Genomic DNA, 17,911 nt, shown 5'->3' on the forward strand with positions numbered 1-17,911 from the left:
CCGGCCTGAGTGACCACTTGCTGCTGTTCTCCCTCACTGCGGCCAACATCCCCGTGTGCTGGGCTCGTCTGGGGCTCTGGGGAGTGCCTGCTGGCTCTGTGGAGGGCAGCTGCTGATGCTGTGTGTCCTTTGTGTGGCCCAGGCAATCAGATGCCTCCCCGCCCGCCCAGTGGCCAGTCGGACGCGATCCTGCACCCCTCCATGAACCAGTCGAGCATCGCGCAGGACCGAGGTGGGTCACACCAGGGCTGGCTTCGCTCACCTGGCCTGGGGACTGCCTTCTGTGGGACTGAGCGCTGCAAAGCTGCCCCAGGATTGCAGCCTGAAGGGTTACCTTGCAGCAAATTCAGCTGTTGGTGGCTGTTTGGCCTCTAAATGTTCCATCCAGACTGGTGCTTTGGCTTCTAAGATGTTTTCTCTGGCTTCTTAATATGCTTGAAGCTTCAAAACAAGGGGTGCCCACAACAATATTGTGTGCCTTTCCCCTTTGAGAGAGTCAAATGTTGGGGGGAAAAATGCATGTAAAATTTCAGCTCTCCTGGCTGAAGGTATAGAGTTGTCACCCTGAGAAAGCAAACAAGTGAACAGAAACCAAGAACAAGAAGCCCCAAGGATTTGCAGAGCTGTACTGGCTTCTGCTGTGACACTAAGGGGCTTTTTTCTGACTAAAACAGGAAATTGGATCTGTTATCTGCTCAGATAACACCAGCTCCTTACTGCAGCCACTGAAATGTGTCCAGGCTGTTGCTGGAAGGATTCTGTCGGTGCTGGGGCTGTTGCCTGGCACACGAGTGTGCACTGGCAGCTCGGGGTGCTTTGCACTAACGAATTTTCCCTCCTGGTGTGCAGGGTACATGCAGAGGAACCCCCAGATGCCCCAGTACAGCTCCCCCCAGCCCGGCTCAGCCTTATCCCCCCGGCAGTCCTCGGGAGCACAGATGCACGCCGGCATGGGGCCCTACCAGCAGAACTCCATGGGGAGCTACGGACCCCAGGGCGGCCAGTACGGACCTCAAGGTGGGAACTGGGCCAGCAAAGGCCTCTCTCTGTCCTCATCTCTCCTTGGGGCCCCAGGCTGCCCAGAGGAGCTGTGGCTGCCCCATCCCTGGAAGTGTTCCTGGCCAGGTTGGAGCAAGCTGGGATAGTGGAAGGTTGGCCCTGCCCGTGGGATGATCTTCAAGGTCCCTTCCAAACCACTCCATGATTCCATGATAAATGTTTTGATTTGTCCCCTCTTAATCTGTGGGTGATGCCAACCAGAGCTTTGCTCCTGTTGAGATTGATGGAATATGTTGCTTTCAGGGATAGCTGTACTTCTAAAAGTAGGATTCTTCCTCCTTATTTAGGAATAAGCAGCTTGTGCCTCCCATGTAATTGTGACAAAGGGATGGCTCTCTTCAGAGAGGAAGATGATGAAGTGGTGCCTGTTTTGGGAAGGGTTAATGTGGGATTTTCCATCCTGTCCTGGGCCATTTAGCTCTCTGTGCTAGGTTGAGGTTTGGGAGAGTTTCAGGCAGCTTCTGAATCGATGTTGTTACTTGGCTGTGTCAAAACACATTTTACGTGGCTTATATCCAAGTACTTTGACTTTGTGTTGAGGTGTGAACACTCCCCCTCATCTCTGTTAGTGATCTTTAAATATTTGCCGATAGAAGATTTCTGTGGTGATTCACAAACCCGAGGGGTTGAATGGTGCTGTGTTCCCCTGTGCTCTCTCCCCAGGAGGATACCCCAGGCAGCCAAACTACAACGCCATGTCCAACGCCAACTACCCCAGCCCGGGCATGGGGGGCAGCATGAACCCCATGGGGGCGGGCAGCCAGATGCACGGCCAGAGCGGGGTGCCCCAGTACAGCGGGCTGCCCCCGGGCAGGATGGGCCACGGGGCCATGGGCAGCCGGCCCTACGGGCCCAACATGGCCAACATGCCCCCCCAGGTGGGCAGCGGGATGTGCCCCCCGCCCGCCGGCATGAACCGCAAGGCGCAGGAGGCCGCCGCCGCCGCCATGCACGCCGCTGCCAACTCCATCCAGAACAGGTAGGGAGGCACGGCTGGCACAGAGCCTGGCACGCCGCGCTGCCCAGGGCTGGGGAGGTCTGTCCTCCGTGGGGGTCTGTCCTCTGTGGAGGGGTCTGTCCTCTGTGGAGGGGTCTGTCCTCTGGGCAGGTCTGTCCTCCGTGGAGGGGTCTGTCCTCTGGGCAGGTCTGTCCTCCATGGAGGTGTCTGTCCTCCGTGGAGGTGTCTGTCCTCCGTGGAGGGGTCTGTCCTCCGTGGAGGGGTCTGTCCTCTGTGGAGAGGTCTGTCCTCCGTGGAGGTGTCTGTCCTCTGTGGAGAGGTCTGTCCTCCATGGGGGTCTGTCCTCTGTGGAGGTCTGTCCTCCGTGGAGGTGTCTGTCCTCCGTGGAGGTGTCTGTCCTCTGTGGAGGTGTCTGTCCTCTGTGGAGGGGTCTGTCCTCCGTGGAGGTGTCTGTCCTCTGTGGAGAGGTCTGTCCTCCGTGGAGGGGTCTGTCCTCTGTGGAGGTGTCTGTCCTCCGTGGAGTGAAGTGTTAAAAAGGAAGAGAGTAAAGCCTGGAGGAGAGTAAAGCCTGGAGGAGCTGTGTGTTGGAATGCCCAGAGCAAATGGGTTCCCCCATCCCTGGCAGTGCCCAAGGCCGGGTTGGACACAGCCTGGAGCAGCCTGGGACAGTGGGAGGTGTCTCTGCCCATGGCAGGGGTTAAACAGGGGATGATCTTTAGGGTGTGTCCAACCCAAACCATTCCAGCACTCTATACATCATTTATGACTTACTTAGGGAGTTTTTAATGTTCCCAGGTGAAATGATTGAACTCTGAGATCCCTTCAGCTGTTTTTGCATTTTGCTTTCTGGTCTTTGTTCCCTGGGTGACGTGGAGATGCTGCCCCTGTGCTGCAGCCCCTAAATCCAGCAGCCACCCAGCTGTGTGTGATCCAGGGCATTGCTTGTCCAGTGTGAGGAACTTCTTCCTTTTAGGGCCTCGATGAGCAGCTGTGGGAAAGGAGCTGGAATTCAGCTCTGAACTTTGCACTGTTTCCTGTGGTTGTTTTCTCCTTTATTGCCCATTTCAGAGTAGGTGTGTGTGGCCTACCAGAATGCTGTGGGAGCCATGAACATGCTCTTAAGTTGGGTTCCCCCAGAACTGATGGATGTATTTGTTGTCTGACTGGACACTGCTCTTTATCCTCACCTGAGGGCTGCTCCTGCAACCTCCTGCCTTTACCTGTGGCTGCTAAGGCTCAAGTTCCCAAACCTCAATAAAGGCACCCAAGCCTTTCCCTTTGAGGAAGGAGTTTGAGCCACAGTTGTGTGGGAGCTTTGTGATACATGGAAAACAATGCTTCCAGCCCAGGACTTTCCACAATTCTAAATCCTGTATTCTCACTTCACTGCCCAGAGTCTGCAGGTTAAAGGCAATTTCACAACTGAAATGAGGCTCAGTGTTTGGATCTAGGAGAACAAGATGCAGGGTGGAAATGTTCAGAGCTCAAGTCCCACTTTCCAAAGGGTTTGCATCCCCTTTTCTCTTGAGAATGTGAATGTGACTTGGGCTCTGGGTACTGAGCTTTACAAGAGCACCTGATCTTTGTTCTCCTGGAAAAATGGTTTGGGGCAAGTCACTTCTCCATGTCCTTTTCAAGTTGCTTTTAGCAAAGCTGCTTCCTCAGAAGGCAACATCCCAGTGCCTAATGTGTGGAGTAATTGTGTGTTTCTTCCTCCTCCAGGCCTCCTGGTTATCCCAACATGAACCAGGGGGGAATGATGGGCACTGGGCCTCCTTATGGGCAGGGAATTAACAGCATGGCTGGCATGATAAACCCCCAGGGCCCCCCCTACCCCATGGGGGGCAACATGGCCAACAACTCTGCAGGTAAGCCAGAGCTTTAGGACTTCACTGATTTCATTGCCCTGGAAGGAGAATCAGTGCTAAAGATTCCTTTGACTTCCCAGGGATGGCAGCAAGCCCTGAGATGATGGGGCTCGGGGATGTCAAATTAACACCTGCAACTAAGATGAACAACAAGGCAGATGGGACGCCCAAAGCAGAATCCAAGTCAAAGGTAAAATGTTCTGGGTTTTGGTTTATTGACTCCCATCCTCCTCAGCATCCAGGGAAATAAAGCCATGTGTTGTGTGGGATTGAACAGAGTGAGAAATGGAGGGGAGCGCTTCCCAGTCCTGTGGGAGACATGGATTTCACCTGGAAAACAAATTCAGTATTAGGAATTATTACCTGCCACAGTGAAACTGCCAAAAGCAGAGTAAACAAACCTGAGTTTGTTGGTGGAGTGGGCCTGGAGCGAGTCAGCTCTCAGCTGGGACGTGGTAACTAAAGTGTTGCAGTTGTTTCACAAACAAACCTCTCACTAATCCTGTATCAAAGCCAGAAGAGGGAGGAAAACAAGTTCTTCAGGGAGTGTTTTTCTTTGCATTGCTGCTACCAGTTTCAAAAGAACCACCAAAAAAAGCAGTTTCTGAGCCCCTGGTCTCCTCCTTTGCTACCTGAAGGAAAACAAATGCTTAGCAGGTTTGATCCCTGTGCCAGCAGCAAGAAGATCCAGGAGATCTCTCACTTCTGCTCCTGTGTTCTGGCATCTGCCTCTCTTATTCATGGCAAAAGAGGACTTGAATGCTCTTGGCCACAAGTCAGGGCTGCTCTGTCCTGGTCTGTGCTGTGGAAGGAATCTGATGTGCCATGAACACGCTCAGTTCTGGGTCTGGGGTTCACCTGGAACATCATCAGGTTTGAGGAACACCTCTAGTTCAGGAGCTCATTCTGAAGTAAGGATGTGGAATGCCAAAGCCATCTCTGCCTCCACTCCAGGTGGTGAAAGGCACAGGAGACAGGGACAGCAGGAGGAGATGGGGAGCAGGACCTGGGGCATGGAGGAGCTGCTGTTGTGCTGCTCAGTCCTGATCTCTGTTTCCTTCTCCTAGAAGTCCAGTTCCTCTACGACGACCAACGAGAAGATCACCAAGCTGTACGAGCTGGGTGGGGAGCCCGAGAGGAAGCTGTGGGTGGATCGTTACCTGGCCTTCACTGAGGAGAAGGCCATGGGCATGACCAACCTGCCAGCCGTGGGCAGGAAGCCCCTGGACCTGTACAGGCTCTACATCTCTGTCAAGGAGATCGGGGGATTGACTCAGGTCAGTGACCCCAGCACAGAGATCAGCTCTGGGGCCAGATGTGAGCCATGAATTTCCATCTAGCCTTAACGTTGCATCAGTTTTCTTTCTGTAAATAAAACCCAGCACCCTTTAAGGGAGCCAGATGTCTGCTCTCCCTTTGTCTGGGTGAGAACAGTCTGTGGCCAGATCCAATCCAAGCCCTTTTTCCCTGCTAGCCCAGTGCAAAGATTGGTGACACTGTCTTTGTCTTTGCATCTGGCTGTCAGCTGACCTCGTGACTAATTTGATTTGCAATCTGTCCCTGTAAATCTGAAAAGTTTTCTGTAGGTGAGGAAGGGAGCTCAGTAGTTTTGGGGTTGCTCTGCTTAGCCCTCAGTGCAGCCTTTGTGTCAGCTGGGAAGGGTTGGTTTCTCCTCTTGGAGGAGGTACAGCTGGGATTTGGAGTTTAGAGCCTCCTGTTTGGTCGTGCAGGTCAACAAAAACAAGAAGTGGCGTGAGCTGGCCACCAACCTGAACGTGGGCACGTCGAGCAGTGCAGCCAGCTCTCTGAAGAAGCAGTACATCCAGTGTCTGTACGCCTTCGAGTGCAAGATCGAGCGGGGCGAGGACCCCCCTCCTGACATCTTTGCAGCTGCTGACTCCAAGAAGTCCCAGACCAAGATCCAGCCCCCATCTCCAGGTGAGGCCAGGCCCTGCTTTGAGCAGTGGGTGTGTGAGCAGGAGGGTCTCTGGCACTGTGCTGGGGGCCAGGCTGGTCCAAACTGCCAGAAACCCCCTCTGTTCTCTGGCTGTGCAGGATAAAAAGGTTTGGGGAAATGGGAGTGGGTGCTGAGCCTCTTGGGATAGTTCAGTTTTGTGTGTCCAAGCTCTGGATTAAGCTTGAGACAAAGGAAAACCTAAAAATACACACACACAACCTCTGTGTTTGCTGCTGCATCTCTGGTGGAGAGAGAGCTCTGGAGTTTCCCTGCAGGGTGGCTCCACAGCAGCCCTTGTTACTGCTCCTGTCTGGGAACCCTCTGCAAAAGCTGAGCTGCTTTGACTGTGCCAGTGAGACCTCCTGGGAGGAGAGGCTGCATGTGGGTGTGCACTCACCCTCCTCAGGAACTGCTGCTCCCAGCCCTCAGCAGGAGCCAGGGAGGGCATTCTGAGGCTCTGTGCACAGAGCACTGGGGGCCTACGACAGGCTGGGTGCTTCAGGAATCTTTAAAATGCACCTTTGCTGCTGGTCAGGGGGTGCTCCTGTTTCTGAGTATTTAAGCATAATGCTCAATTCAGATTTGTTAAACAAAAAAAGAAAAGACGTGCAGGCCAGCCAGGCACGTTGTACTCTTTAGTCTTTGGAAATTCTGATCCTTTCTGTCTCATTTGCATCCAGTTCATTGCTTGAATTGCTGCTGAATTTGCCAGCTCTTCTTTAAGCTTGAGTTTTCCAGTTTATCTTATAACTAAAAAACTTCAGATGCTTTTTCTGGTCAGGAGCCTGCTCATGTAGGTGAAATAAAAACTTGGTCTGCTTTGAAGTTCCTATAATGTTTGCAAAAAATGCCTTTTTGGTTCTGAAACCTGGCACCATCTTCGTCTGGCTCCGGAGGAGCAGAATAATGAACCTCTTCTGACTGCAGAGCAGTTGTGTCCCAGCCCTGCTGGACCCTTCAGGGACAGTGGGCTTGTCCCAGTGCTCTGCTGGGCACCACATTTCTCCTTCCAGCTACATGGGGGTTTTTGTAAAGAACTAAATCATGTCTTGTCACTGGTCAGGAAACCTGTCCCAGTGGAGCTTCAGCCTCGGTGTGTTCTGAAGATAAAGTAACTTCTGTGCCATTAGACTAAACCTCTGTCCAAAGTGGGTCTGAGTTCTGCCCAAACTAGACCACAAATCCAATCCCACTTTATTCCAAAACCTCTTTCTTGCCCCCGAGGCAGTGAAACAAAGATGTTGAGAGCATTTGGAATTTATTTGGAGAGAGCTGAGACTTTTAGGAAGCCACTTTAGGCTTGTTGTAGCTCTAGGTGTGTGTCAGAGTGGATTAGGTGCTGCATCAGATTTTGTTTTAGCTCACATGGTGTTTGTGAGGGGCCTGGCTCTGCCTTCTGGGCTGAGCTCCTGCTTCAGCACCTCAGCAGAAGGAATTTGCAGGGCTCTTTCCCCAAACTCTGCATGTTTGGGTCCTGTCTGAGAGGACTCTGCTGCATTTCCAGCTCAAACCCTTCTCTCAGGGTGCCTTGCTCCAGACTCCCACACCTGGGAACGTGCAGGGGCAGCGCTGCAGCCTGGCTGGTGGCTCTGATCCTTTGTGCTGAATCACTCAGCTGTCCCTGCTCCTCTTTCACTTTCCTTTTCTTCCTCTCAGGGCCTGGGGGTGTGGGGCAGGACAGAAAATGCTCTGTCAGCCCAGCTGCAGGCTGAAGAGCCCTAGGGCAGTGGGGATGCTGCTCTTCCAGGGCCCCACACAGTCCTGTCCCCCAGGGAATCACCTGGATGAGAATAAATTCCCTCCCTGTTTGGGAACCTGTGGACAGCAGGGGGATGTTTTGAAGCCATTTCATCGTTTGGCTGGAGGGCTCTGCTGTCCCACAGGCGTGGTTTGCTCTCCTTGCAGACCTCACAACCTGTTGGCATTGGCTTGCTCTTCACTTCAGCCCGTTCTGCCAAATTAACTCCTGCAGAACTTCGGGAGGGTTGCACTGTGCTGCTCTCCATTAACCCTTCCTGAGGCTGCAGAGGTGGAGCTCCTGGTGCCAGAGCTCTCCCATGCAGTGTCCATCACACCCTCAGCACCCAGAAGTGTCCAAGATGCTGGCCAGGGAGGACTGGGAATTCCCTCAAGGGCACTGGGAGTTTCCTGGAAGCCCTGCAGGTTCCCTCTGGCAGAGTCCCCGGGGGGGCACCTTGGGTTGGAATTCCCAGAGCGTGGAGCTGGCCCTGCTCCAGCTCCGTGTGAGTTTGTGAGTGGGAGGGACAGCGGGAGCTGGGGACAAACACCAAATGGCAGCAGGCAGGGAATGTCTGGGGAATGTCTGGGGAATGTCTCAGGGCCTCTTCAGAGCCAGTTCCTGGGGGAAGCAGCGGGGCTGGGCTGCCAGGGAGGGGCTGTGAGTGAAGCTCCCCAGGAGCTCCTGCAGCCCTCCCCGGCCAGAGGGAGTCGCAGAGCAGAGGACAGGGTGCCAGGAAGGTGGGGTGTAAACAAACATGGCCTGGACGTGACCTCGGAGGATTTTAATGAATAGCTGAAATGACTCATCAGCCAGCAGGGCTGAAGCTGAGGGATATCGGGTGCTGGGGACGGAACTAATGGAAACATTAATTAAGAGTTCAGCTCTTGCCAGCTGCGAGGAGCGGCTGAACCTGAGCTGGTGCTGTCACAGCGATCCCGGCCAGGGGAGAGCTGCTGGAGCTGCAGCACAGCTGGATTACTGGATTACACTGGGGGGTTTGGTCCGGGCTCAGTGGAGCAGAAGGCTGGGACTTGCAGGGAACCTGCTGGACAGGTTTTGTGCTCCAGGGAAAGATCCGGCAGCTCCGGCATTCCCTGTTCCAGGAATCCTCGGGAGTGGTGCTTCGCTGCTGAATTCACTGCTCTGGAGGGGCAGAGCAGACAGAGGAGCCTCATTCAGGGTGACTTGGTGGCTTCAGCTGGGGTCTCCATCGCTGGGGAGATCCTGAGGCTCCCAGGGCAGGGTTCCAGCCCCACCCTGCTGGCTGGGGGGGTGTGAAGGGGACGGGCACACCAGGGGTTGTCACTTGGCAGAAGCCCCACATTCCTGCCACGTGGTGCCCTCCAGAGCATCAGCTCTGGGAGGATAACGTGAGAAGCACCAGACAGGGCCATGATGTGGAAAAGGGAATGGGGTTAGGATGAGCAGAGACACAACCTCTCAGCTTTGGGGTCTTCTGGGGAGCCTGGCCCAGCCTGTCCTTGAACTGCTGAGCTCCTCGTGCTTTCTTGGCCCTATTTCATCTGTCTCTTCCTCAAAGGACTCTCTGTTCTTGAGGCTCTGGGAGCTTTGGGGTTGCATCCATAGGGTGCAAGGCTGCTCACCCCATGTTCCTCCTCTTGCAGCGGGTTCAGGCTCCATGCAGGGCCCTCAGACACCTCAGTCCACCAGCAGCTCCATGGCAGAAGGAGGAGACTTGAAGCCACCAACTCCAGCATCGACGCCTCACAGTCAGATGCCCCCTTTGCCAGGCATCAGGTATGGCACCACTGCTGGGGGTGGGTCACCTCTGCGTCATTGCTGCAGATGTTGGGGCCTTGGGTGCCTGTTTAGGTGGGACTCCACAGCTTGGCTCCTTCCCTCATGGCTGACAGCAACATCGTGTGTGAATGTTCTTTAATTTTGGGGCTGGGTCTGAGGACAGCGTTGTGGAGGGGCAGTTCCTCTTGATTCTGTGGCCCTTGGAGGATGGCAACACCTGAGAGGGAGCATGTGAGGAAGAGTATCCTGGAGACCATCGTGGACCTCTGTAATGTGGTGTTTGTGGGGCTTTTTTGGAGCAGGAGTAACTCGGTGGGCCTTCAGGATGCCTTTGCAGACGGCAGTGATCCTACGTTCCAGAAACGGAACTCCATGACTCCAAATCCAGGGTACCAGCCCAGCATGAATACCTCTGACATGATGGGTCGCATGTCTTACGAGCCAAATAAAGATCCCTACAGCAGTATGAGGAAAGGTGAGGGATCATCTTCTCCTGGAGCCCCCATCCCTGTCTGGCTGGGTGCTGGAAACGCTGCAGGACCCCCCCCTGCTCGCCCTTCCTGCCCAGATCCTCAGAGGTCTTTTCCTAAAGCAGAGGGGGGTGTGTTCAGTGGTTCTGTTTCTCTTCCAGCTCCAGGAAGCGACCCCTTCATGTCCTCAGGGCAGGGCCCCAACAGTGGCATGGGTGACCCTTACAACCGCGCCGCCGGCCCCGGCATGGGCAACATGGCCATGGGCCAGCGGCAGCACTACTCCTACGGAGCCCCCTACGACAGAGTCAGGTGGGTGCTGCCTGCCCTGCCTGCCCTGCCCTGCCCGGGGCACCTCGGGCACCTCTGCCCACTGCCGTGGCTGTGCTGAGCAGCCTGGACCACGCAGGCTCCCGAGTGCCCGTGGGGTTTTCTGTCTGTGCCTGGTCCTGAGTGCCCGTGGGGTTCTGTCTCTCTGTGCCTGGTCCTGAGTGCCCGTGGGGTTCTGTCTCTCTGTGCCTGGTCCTGAGTGCCCGTGGGGTTCTGTCTCTCTGTGCCTGGTCCTGAGTGCCCGTGGGGTTCTGTCTCTCTGTGCCTGGTCCTGAGTGCCCGTGGGGTTTTCTCTCTCTCTGTGCCTGGTCCTGAGTGCCCGTGGGGTTTTCTCTCTCTCTCTCTGCCTGGTCCTGAGTGCCCGTGGGGTTCTGTCTCTCTGTGCCTGGTCCTGAGTGCCCGTGGGGTTTTCTCTCTCTGTGCCTGGTCCTGAGTGCCCGTGGGGTTCTGTCTCTCTGTGCCTGGTCCTGAGTGCCCGTGGGGTTCTGTCTCTCTCTCTCTGTGCCTGGTCCTGAGTGCCCATGGGGTTTTCTCTCTCTGTGCCTGGTCCTGAGTGCCCGTGGGGTTCTCTCTCTCTCTGTGCCTGGTCCTGAGTGCCCGTGGGGTTCTCTCTCTCTCTCTGCCTGGTCCTGAGTGCCCGTGGGGTTCTCTCTCTCTCTCTGCCTGGTCCTGAGTGCCCGTGGGGTTCTCTCTCTCTCTGTGCCTGTTCCTGAGTGCCCGTGGGGTTCTGTCTCTCTCTCTGCCTGGTCCTGAGTGCCCGTGGGGTTCTCTCTCTCTCTGTGCCTGGTCCTGAGTGCCCGTGGGGTTCTCTCTGTCTCTCCCCACAGGACGGAGCCGGGGCTGGGGCCCGAGGGCAGCCTGGGCAGTGGCACCCCCCAGCCCAGCATCCTGCCCGCCGCGCCCGACTCGGGCATGTACTCGCCCAGCCGCTACCCCCAGCAGCAGCAGCAGCAGCAAAGGTCTGTGCCAGGGGCTGCTGTCCCCAGCCAGGGCTGCCAGCCTGTGACAGTGACACTGACACATCTCTCTCTTCTCCAGACATGATTCCTATGGCAATCAATTCTCCACTCAAGGCACATCCTCGGGCAGCCCCTTCCCCAGCCAGCAAACCACCATGTATCAGCAGCAGCAGCAGGTGGGTGATCCAGAGATCCCAGCTGGCTCAACTGAGAGCTTTCCCTGGGCTCTCTGTGAAGAGGGGAAGAGGAAAACTCTCTGGGCTGTGCTTTTGCTTTATGAATGTGAAGAATTAGGTACCTCATCACAGAATCACACAGTGGCTTGGGTGAAGGAACCCTAAAGCCCATCCCGTGCCACCCCCTGTCATGGGCAGGGACAACTTCCCAGGGAGCTCCAAGCCCTGTCCAGCCTGATTTTACACAGGAGACTTTTTTCCCATTTGAAAACAATTCTAGAAAGTTTTAATTAACGTTCCCAGTGCTGTGTTAACAAAACAATGTTCTGAGAATGGAGGCTGTGTGGTTTGCATGCTCTGGTCAGGTAGCAGAAGATCAGGGAGCTTTATTGGGCTTCTCTGTCCCTCTGGAACTTTCTGAATCCCATCCTGTTTCTGTAAGACTTTTGGTCCAAGTGATGACTTTCTTTGGAGTAAGTCCTGGATCATTCAGGAGAGCTGTTTCAGGTGGATTGTTCTGCACAAACCAGGGGATTTTTTTGGTCTTTCCCCTTCTCATCCTGCAGCCAGAGGCTTCAGACTCCATGGCCCTGCTCCCTCCTCCTCCTCCTTGCTGTTCCCAAACCCATCAGGTTTGCTTCAGGACAGTTTGAATGAACGTGGATCCCTTTCCATAATCCTCACATACGACTTGCTCTTTGTATCCATGCCAGGACCCATAATGTTTTCCTGATAATTTTAAGTCCTATGGTTTAGGAGAGTATAGAGAGGGCACTCACTGAGCTGTGCTAAGAATAATTCCAACTGCTCTGCAGTTTGGCTCTGCAACCAGAGCCACGGGGCTCGGAGCCAAGAGTTCGAGTTACTCTGGAACTTGTCATCTTTGAAGCCCTAGAGCTCCATCTGAAGCCAGTTATGACCGTGGAGTGTCTGAATAGCCTCCACAGCAGCTACAGCTCAGACCTTGGAGGCAAGAGAGAGCCTGGATTTTAATTTGGGCAGCAGTTAGCTGTTTTCTCCGTTTGCACTTAAAAGAATTAGGGGTGAGAAGCCTTCTTGCTCCTTTCAGCAAAGTGTTCTGAAATCCACAGGAAGGGAAGAAGCAGGAAGCACAACAGTTTTTAATGCATTTTGTCTGATACTTGAGCAGAAACCTGGGAAATGAGAGAAATAAGGTCTGATAAAATTCCTGGATGTGGAAGGAAGCAAGTGCCAGTGTCTGGTCTGGTTTGTGGTGAATGCAGAGTAGAGCTGAGCGTTTTCTGCAGGAAAGTCTTTTCTGTGGGCAGACTCCTGCCCCCGAGGCATCCTTGTGGAATCCACAGGGAACCTCCCCAGGCAGCCACAAGGAATTGGCCATGGCTTGTGAAAGGGAACAACTGATCCAACTTCCACATCGGGTACGGCCAACAAGGAGACAGAGCCTCTCCCAGGCCATGCCGTGGGGCAGATCCTCTGGCTCTGGGGACTCTGCCCAGAGTTTTGGCTTTTTGTTTCATGGAATCAGTGAGGTTGGAAAAGACCTCTGGGATCGATGAGTCCAACGTGTTAGCGATCACCACCTCGTCACCCAGGGCAGAGCACTGAGAGCCACGTTCAGGCATTTCTTGGAGAGCTCCAGGGATGGTGGCTCCACCACCTCCCTGTGCAGCCCCTTCCAATGCTTAAAGCCCTTCCAGAGGAACAGTCCCGAATTCCCGCTCACCCGGCCCCGTCTGTGCCTTTCTCTTCCCGCAGAACTACAAGCGGCCGATGGACGGCAGCTACGGCCTCCCCGCCAAGCGGCACGAGGGCGAGCTCTACAGCGTTCCCTACAGCTCGGGGCAGGGCCAGCCGCAGCAGCAGCTGCCGCCGGCGCAGCCGCAGCAGCCCAGCCAGCAGCCGCCGGCGCAGCCCTCGCCGCAGCAGGACCTGTACAACCAGTACGGCAGCACGTACCCGGCCGAGCGCCGCGCCGGCCAGAGCCAGTTCCCCTTCCAGTTCGGCAGGGAGCGCGTCTCGGCCGCCCCCGGCTCCGGCGCCCAGCAGAACATCCCCCCCCAGATGATGGGGGGCCCCATCCAGCCGGCCCCGGAGGGTCCCCAGCAAGGGGCCCTGTGGCAGGGCAGGAACGAGCTGGGCTACGGCAGTTACCCCAACCGGCAGAGCTCGGGCGCGGCGCCGCAGGGCCCCGCCTACCACGGGGTCGCTCGAACGGATGAAATCCTGCATTCAGACCAGAGGGTCAACCACGAGGGACCATGGCCTTCCCACGGGAACCGGCAACCTCCCTACGGCCCCTCCGCCCCCGTGCCCCCCATGACCAGGCCCCCCCAGTCCAACTACCAGACCCCCCCCAGCATGCAGAATCACATTCCTCAGGTATCCAGCCCAGCACCTCTGCCCAGACCTCTGGAGAACCGCACTTCTCCCAGTAAATCCCCGTTCCTGCACTCGGGGATGAAGATGCAGAAGGCAGGGCCGCCCGTGCCTGCCTCGCACATCGCACCAGCAGCTGTCCAGCCCCCCATGATCCGACGGGACATCACCTTCCCGCCCGGCTCTGTGGAGGCCACGCAACCTGTGCTGAAGCAGAGGAGGCGGCTGACGGCAAAAGATATCGGTAAGAGGAACCTCCTGCCTTTCTGCAGGAGCCTTCTGAGGGATTGGTGCTGCCTTGGCCCTTTGGTACAGAGGGGCTCTGCTGGCTTTGAAAAAAAGGCATTTTTGCAGGTTAACTTGTTCTGAGCCCTTAGTCTGGCATTGCGGGCAGGTTGGTGGTAGACACAGCCCGTACATCATCTTAACCGGGCTCTGCTCTTCACAGGTCCAAATCAGTATCAAGTGTCTCCTTTTTGTTTTGAAACTGCAGGAGCTGGAAGTATCATGTGTTTATGTTACAGGAACTCCTGAAGCCTGGAGAGTGATGATGTCTCTGAAGTCGGGGCTGCTGGCTGAAAGTACGTGGGCCTTAGATACCATAAACATCCTGCTCTATGATGACAACAGCATAATGACCTTCAACCTCAGCCAGGTGGGTGCAGATGCTCTCTGGGGCAGGTCTTTGAAGTGCTGATGCTGCAGGGGTTTCTGTCAGCCAGGTGTCAGTGAGCAGCTCCTGCAGCCTCTGTACCTGGAGCGTGGGGTGTGGGCAGCTGTGAGTGGTCACTCCCTGGCCTGAGTGATCTGTGTGTGTGCAAAGGCCTTCCCTGAGGGTTGTTTTCTGATCGCTGTTCCTTCCTCCCCTCCTGTTTTTGTCCCCCCCTGTAGCTGCCAGGCTTGCTGGAACTCCTGGTGGAATATTTCCGGCGCTGCCTGATCGAGATCTTTGGAATCCTGAAGGAATACGAGGTAGGAGACCCAGGGCAAAGAACACTATTAGATCCAGAAAGGTTCTGCAAATCTTCAGCTTCCTCCCCTGAAGAAGGGGAGGAGGACGATGAGCCACGGAGCCTGAACTGTGAGGAGGAAGAGGAGGATGAGGAAGAGGAGGAGGCTGCGTTTTCGAGCAAGGACAAAGTACCTCTAGAGAGCAGTGAGGAGAAGCTAGTGAGTAAATTTGACAAGCTTCCAGTGAAGGTGGTGCAGAAGAACGACCCCTTCGTGGTGGATTACTCGGACAAGCTGGGCCGGGTGCAGGAGTTCGACAGCGGGCTCCTGCACTGGCGCATCGGCGGCGGGGACACCACCGAGCACATCCAGACACACTTCGAGAGCAAGACCGAGCTGCCCTTGCCTCACAAACGAGCTTCCTGCTCCTCTGCCTTGAGGAAACGTTCAGCAGCCGAGAGCAACCCGAGCCCCAGGGAAGGGGAGGCTCCGGCGCCCGACGGCTCCTCGGAGAAGAGGATAACTGCCACCATGGACGACATGCTCTCGGCACGCCCGGGCTCCCTGGCAGGGGAGGAGGAAGAGGTCAAAGCTTCGGAAACGGCCAAGGAGAGCAGCAAGTTTCCCTTTGTCATCAGTCCAGCTCAGAGCCACAGAAATATAAAAATCCTGGAGGACGAACCCCACAGTAAGGACGAGACGCCACTCTGCACCCTCCTGGACTGGCAGGACTCTCTGGCCAAGCGCTGCATCTGCGTCTCCAACATCATCAGGAGTTTATCGTTTGTGCCAGGCAATGACTTTGAAATGTCCAAACACCCTGGGCTGCTGCTGATTCTAGGGAAACTGATCCTCCTACACCACAAGCATCCAGAACGCAAACAGGCCCCCCTGACCTACGAGAAGGAGGAGGAGCAGGACCAAGGGGTGAGCTGCAACAAGGTGGAGTGGTGGTGGGACTGTTTGGAGATGCTGCGTGAAAACACACTGGTCACGTTGGCCAACATTTCTGGGCAGCTGGACCTCTCCCCTTACCCGGAAAGCATCTGTTTGCCTATCCTGGATGGACTCCTCCACTGGGCGGTGTGTCCCTCAGCAGAGGCCCAGGATCCCTTTCCGACACTGGGACCCAACGCTGTCCTCTCCCCTCAGAGACTGGTTTTGGAAACACTCAGCAAACTCAGCATCCAGGACAACAACGTGGATCTGATCCTGGCCACGCCGCCGTTCAGCCGCCTGGAGAAGCTGTACAGCACCATGGTGCGGTTCCTCAGTGACAGAAAGAACCCGGTGTGCCGGGAGATGGCCGTGGTGCTGCTGGCCAACCTGGCCCAGGGGGACAGCCTGGCCGCCAGAGCCATTGCTGTGCAGAAGGGCAGCATTGGCAACCTGCTGGGCTTCCTGGAGGACAGCCTGGCCGCCACGCAGTTCCAGCAGAGCCAGGCGGGGCTGATGCACATGCAGAGCCCGCCCTTCGAGGCCACCAGCGTGGACATGATGCGCCGCGCCGCCCGCGCGCTGCTGGCCCTGGCCAAGGTGGACGAGAACCACTCGGAGTTCACCTTGTACGAGTCGCGGCTCTTGGACATCTCCGTGTCGCCTTTGATGAACTCTTTGGTTTCACAAGTTATTTGTGATGTACTGTTTTTAATTGGCCAGTCATGACAGCTGTGGGATCCGAGCCCCCGTGTGCGTGTGCGTGAGTGGAGAACTTAGAAACTGACTGTTGCCCTTTATTTATGCAAAACCACCTCAGAATCCACTGTCTGCCCTGCGCTGTCCTGCTTCTCCCTCGGGGAAGGATCTCCCCGGCCCCTCTCCCCTTCCCTGCCCCTCAGATTTGTCCCCAATCCCTTATTAAAGGAGACAAAGTTCTGTCTACATAGAAGACTTTTTTTATTTTAACCAAAGTTACTGTCGTTTACAGTGAGTTTGGGGAAAGACGACTTGCCGTGTTATCCCGTTGACAGGCACCACTTTCATAACTGTTTTTAATGGTAAACTCTGAAGGACAAAAAGTGACTGCTGAACTCTGTGTGGTTTATCGTTGTACATTCACAATCTTGCAGGAACCAAGAAGTTACCAGTTGTGAACAGACCTTGTCCAAGGGAGGCCTGTGCAGTAGCGTGTAGAACTCCATGTACTGTACACCTTAAACTGTAAACATACTGTAATAATGTCTCACATGGATAAAAAAAAAGAAAAAAACGCTGGATCAGCAGCAAGCTGTAGTTTTTAAAAATGTTTTTAGTTAATGTTGAGGAGAAAAAAAGGCTTTTCCCCCAAAGTATAATGTGTGAACCTACAACACCCTGACCTCTTTCTCTCTTCCTCCTTGATTGTATGAATAACCCTGAGATCACCTCTTAGAACTGGTTTTAACCTTTAGCTGCAGCCCAGCGCTGCCACGTGTGTATATATATATGACGTTGTACATTGCACATACCCTGAGACTCCTGCAGTTTTGTCCCTCCCACCCTTTATAGTATGACGAGTTAACGAGTTGATGACCTGCAAAAGCGAGACACAATTATTTAATCTCTTGCCAGACATCCCTCCCTGGAGGATGCTGTACAGGTCTCTGTGTATAAAGTCATTGCTGTCTCAGCAGCCAATCAACTTATAGTTTATTTTTTTCCTGTTTTTGTTTTCTTTCTAATCGAGGTGTGAAAAAGTTCTAGGTTCAGTTGAAGTTCCTGATGAAGAAACACAATTGAGATTTTTCAGTGATGAATTCTGCATATTTGTATTTCAGACGATGTAGCTAAAAACTTGATGTAAATTCCTCCCTTTTTTCCTTTTTTGGCTTAATGAATATCATTTATTCAGTATGAAATCTTTATACTATATGTTCCACGTGTTAAGAATAAATGTACATTAAATCTTGGTAAGATGTTTGTAAGGGTTTTTTTTATTGGCAGGACAGGGAGGGCAGCTCAGTGCTGCCGGGTGCTGCCCGAGGCCTGCCCTGCTCAGGAGCTCTGCTGCCACTTGCTCTGACTTTGCTTTCCCTGCTGGAATTTTTCCTCAGCAGCTGCCCAGGCTCGGGGTTTGCAGCGTGAGGTGAATCTGTGGCTGCCAGGGAGGGAAGGGCCTTGCTGGGAGGGGAGGCAGTTCCCTCCCAGCTCTGTAAAATGGAAAATTTTCCTTCCCCTCACATTTTTCACATTTTCTTGGGAGCTGGCACAGACTCTTGACCTCCTCCTGAGCCGGGCCTTTCCAGCAGAGCTCCCAGGCTGTCCTGCAGCAAGCAGGCCAAGCCCAGGCTGCCTGGATGAGGATCTGCAGTTTCAGGGCTGTGGAAGCAGGCATTTCATTTAGC

The 17,911-nt window shown here is 54.8% G+C and overlaps 1 protein-coding gene across 3 annotated transcripts in view; it reads left to right on the top strand.

The window, feature by feature from the left end:
* Window positions 1–17,480, top strand: part of ARID1A (AT-rich interaction domain 1A) — a 55,163-nt gene extending 37,683 nt beyond the window's left edge. Inside the window, exons 6-20 of one of the 3 annotated variants that reach the window (XM_059868761.1) lie at window positions 143–232; window positions 850–1,017; window positions 1,723–2,038; window positions 3,740–3,885; window positions 3,966–4,075; window positions 4,953–5,162; window positions 5,616–5,823; window positions 9,209–9,341; window positions 9,647–9,819; window positions 9,976–10,126; window positions 10,972–11,103; window positions 11,183–11,279; window positions 13,017–13,881; window positions 14,162–14,292; window positions 14,529–17,480. In XM_059868761.1, the coding sequence (XP_059724744.1) occupies window positions 143–232; window positions 850–1,017; window positions 1,723–2,038; window positions 3,740–3,885; window positions 3,966–4,075; window positions 4,953–5,162; window positions 5,616–5,823; window positions 9,209–9,341; window positions 9,647–9,819; window positions 9,976–10,126; window positions 10,972–11,103; window positions 11,183–11,279; window positions 13,017–13,881; window positions 14,162–14,292; window positions 14,529–16,253 (4,655 nt within the window). In that variant the 3' untranslated portion in view covers window positions 16,254–17,480. The remainder of the gene's footprint in view (window positions 1–142; window positions 233–849; window positions 1,018–1,722; window positions 2,039–3,739; window positions 3,886–3,965; window positions 4,076–4,952; window positions 5,163–5,615; window positions 5,824–9,208; window positions 9,342–9,646; window positions 9,820–9,975; window positions 10,127–10,971; window positions 11,104–11,182; window positions 11,280–13,016; window positions 13,882–14,161; window positions 14,293–14,528) is intronic. The other 2 variants (XM_059868762.1, XM_059868763.1) reach the window with 2 other exon arrangements.
* Window positions 17,481–17,911: the final 431 nt, after the last annotated feature.

Source organism: Haemorhous mexicanus, chromosome 27, assembly GCF_027477595.1.
Source record: "Haemorhous mexicanus isolate bHaeMex1 chromosome 27, bHaeMex1.pri, whole genome shotgun sequence".
NCBI classification, from domain to species: domain Eukaryota; kingdom Metazoa; phylum Chordata; class Aves; order Passeriformes; family Fringillidae; genus Haemorhous; species Haemorhous mexicanus.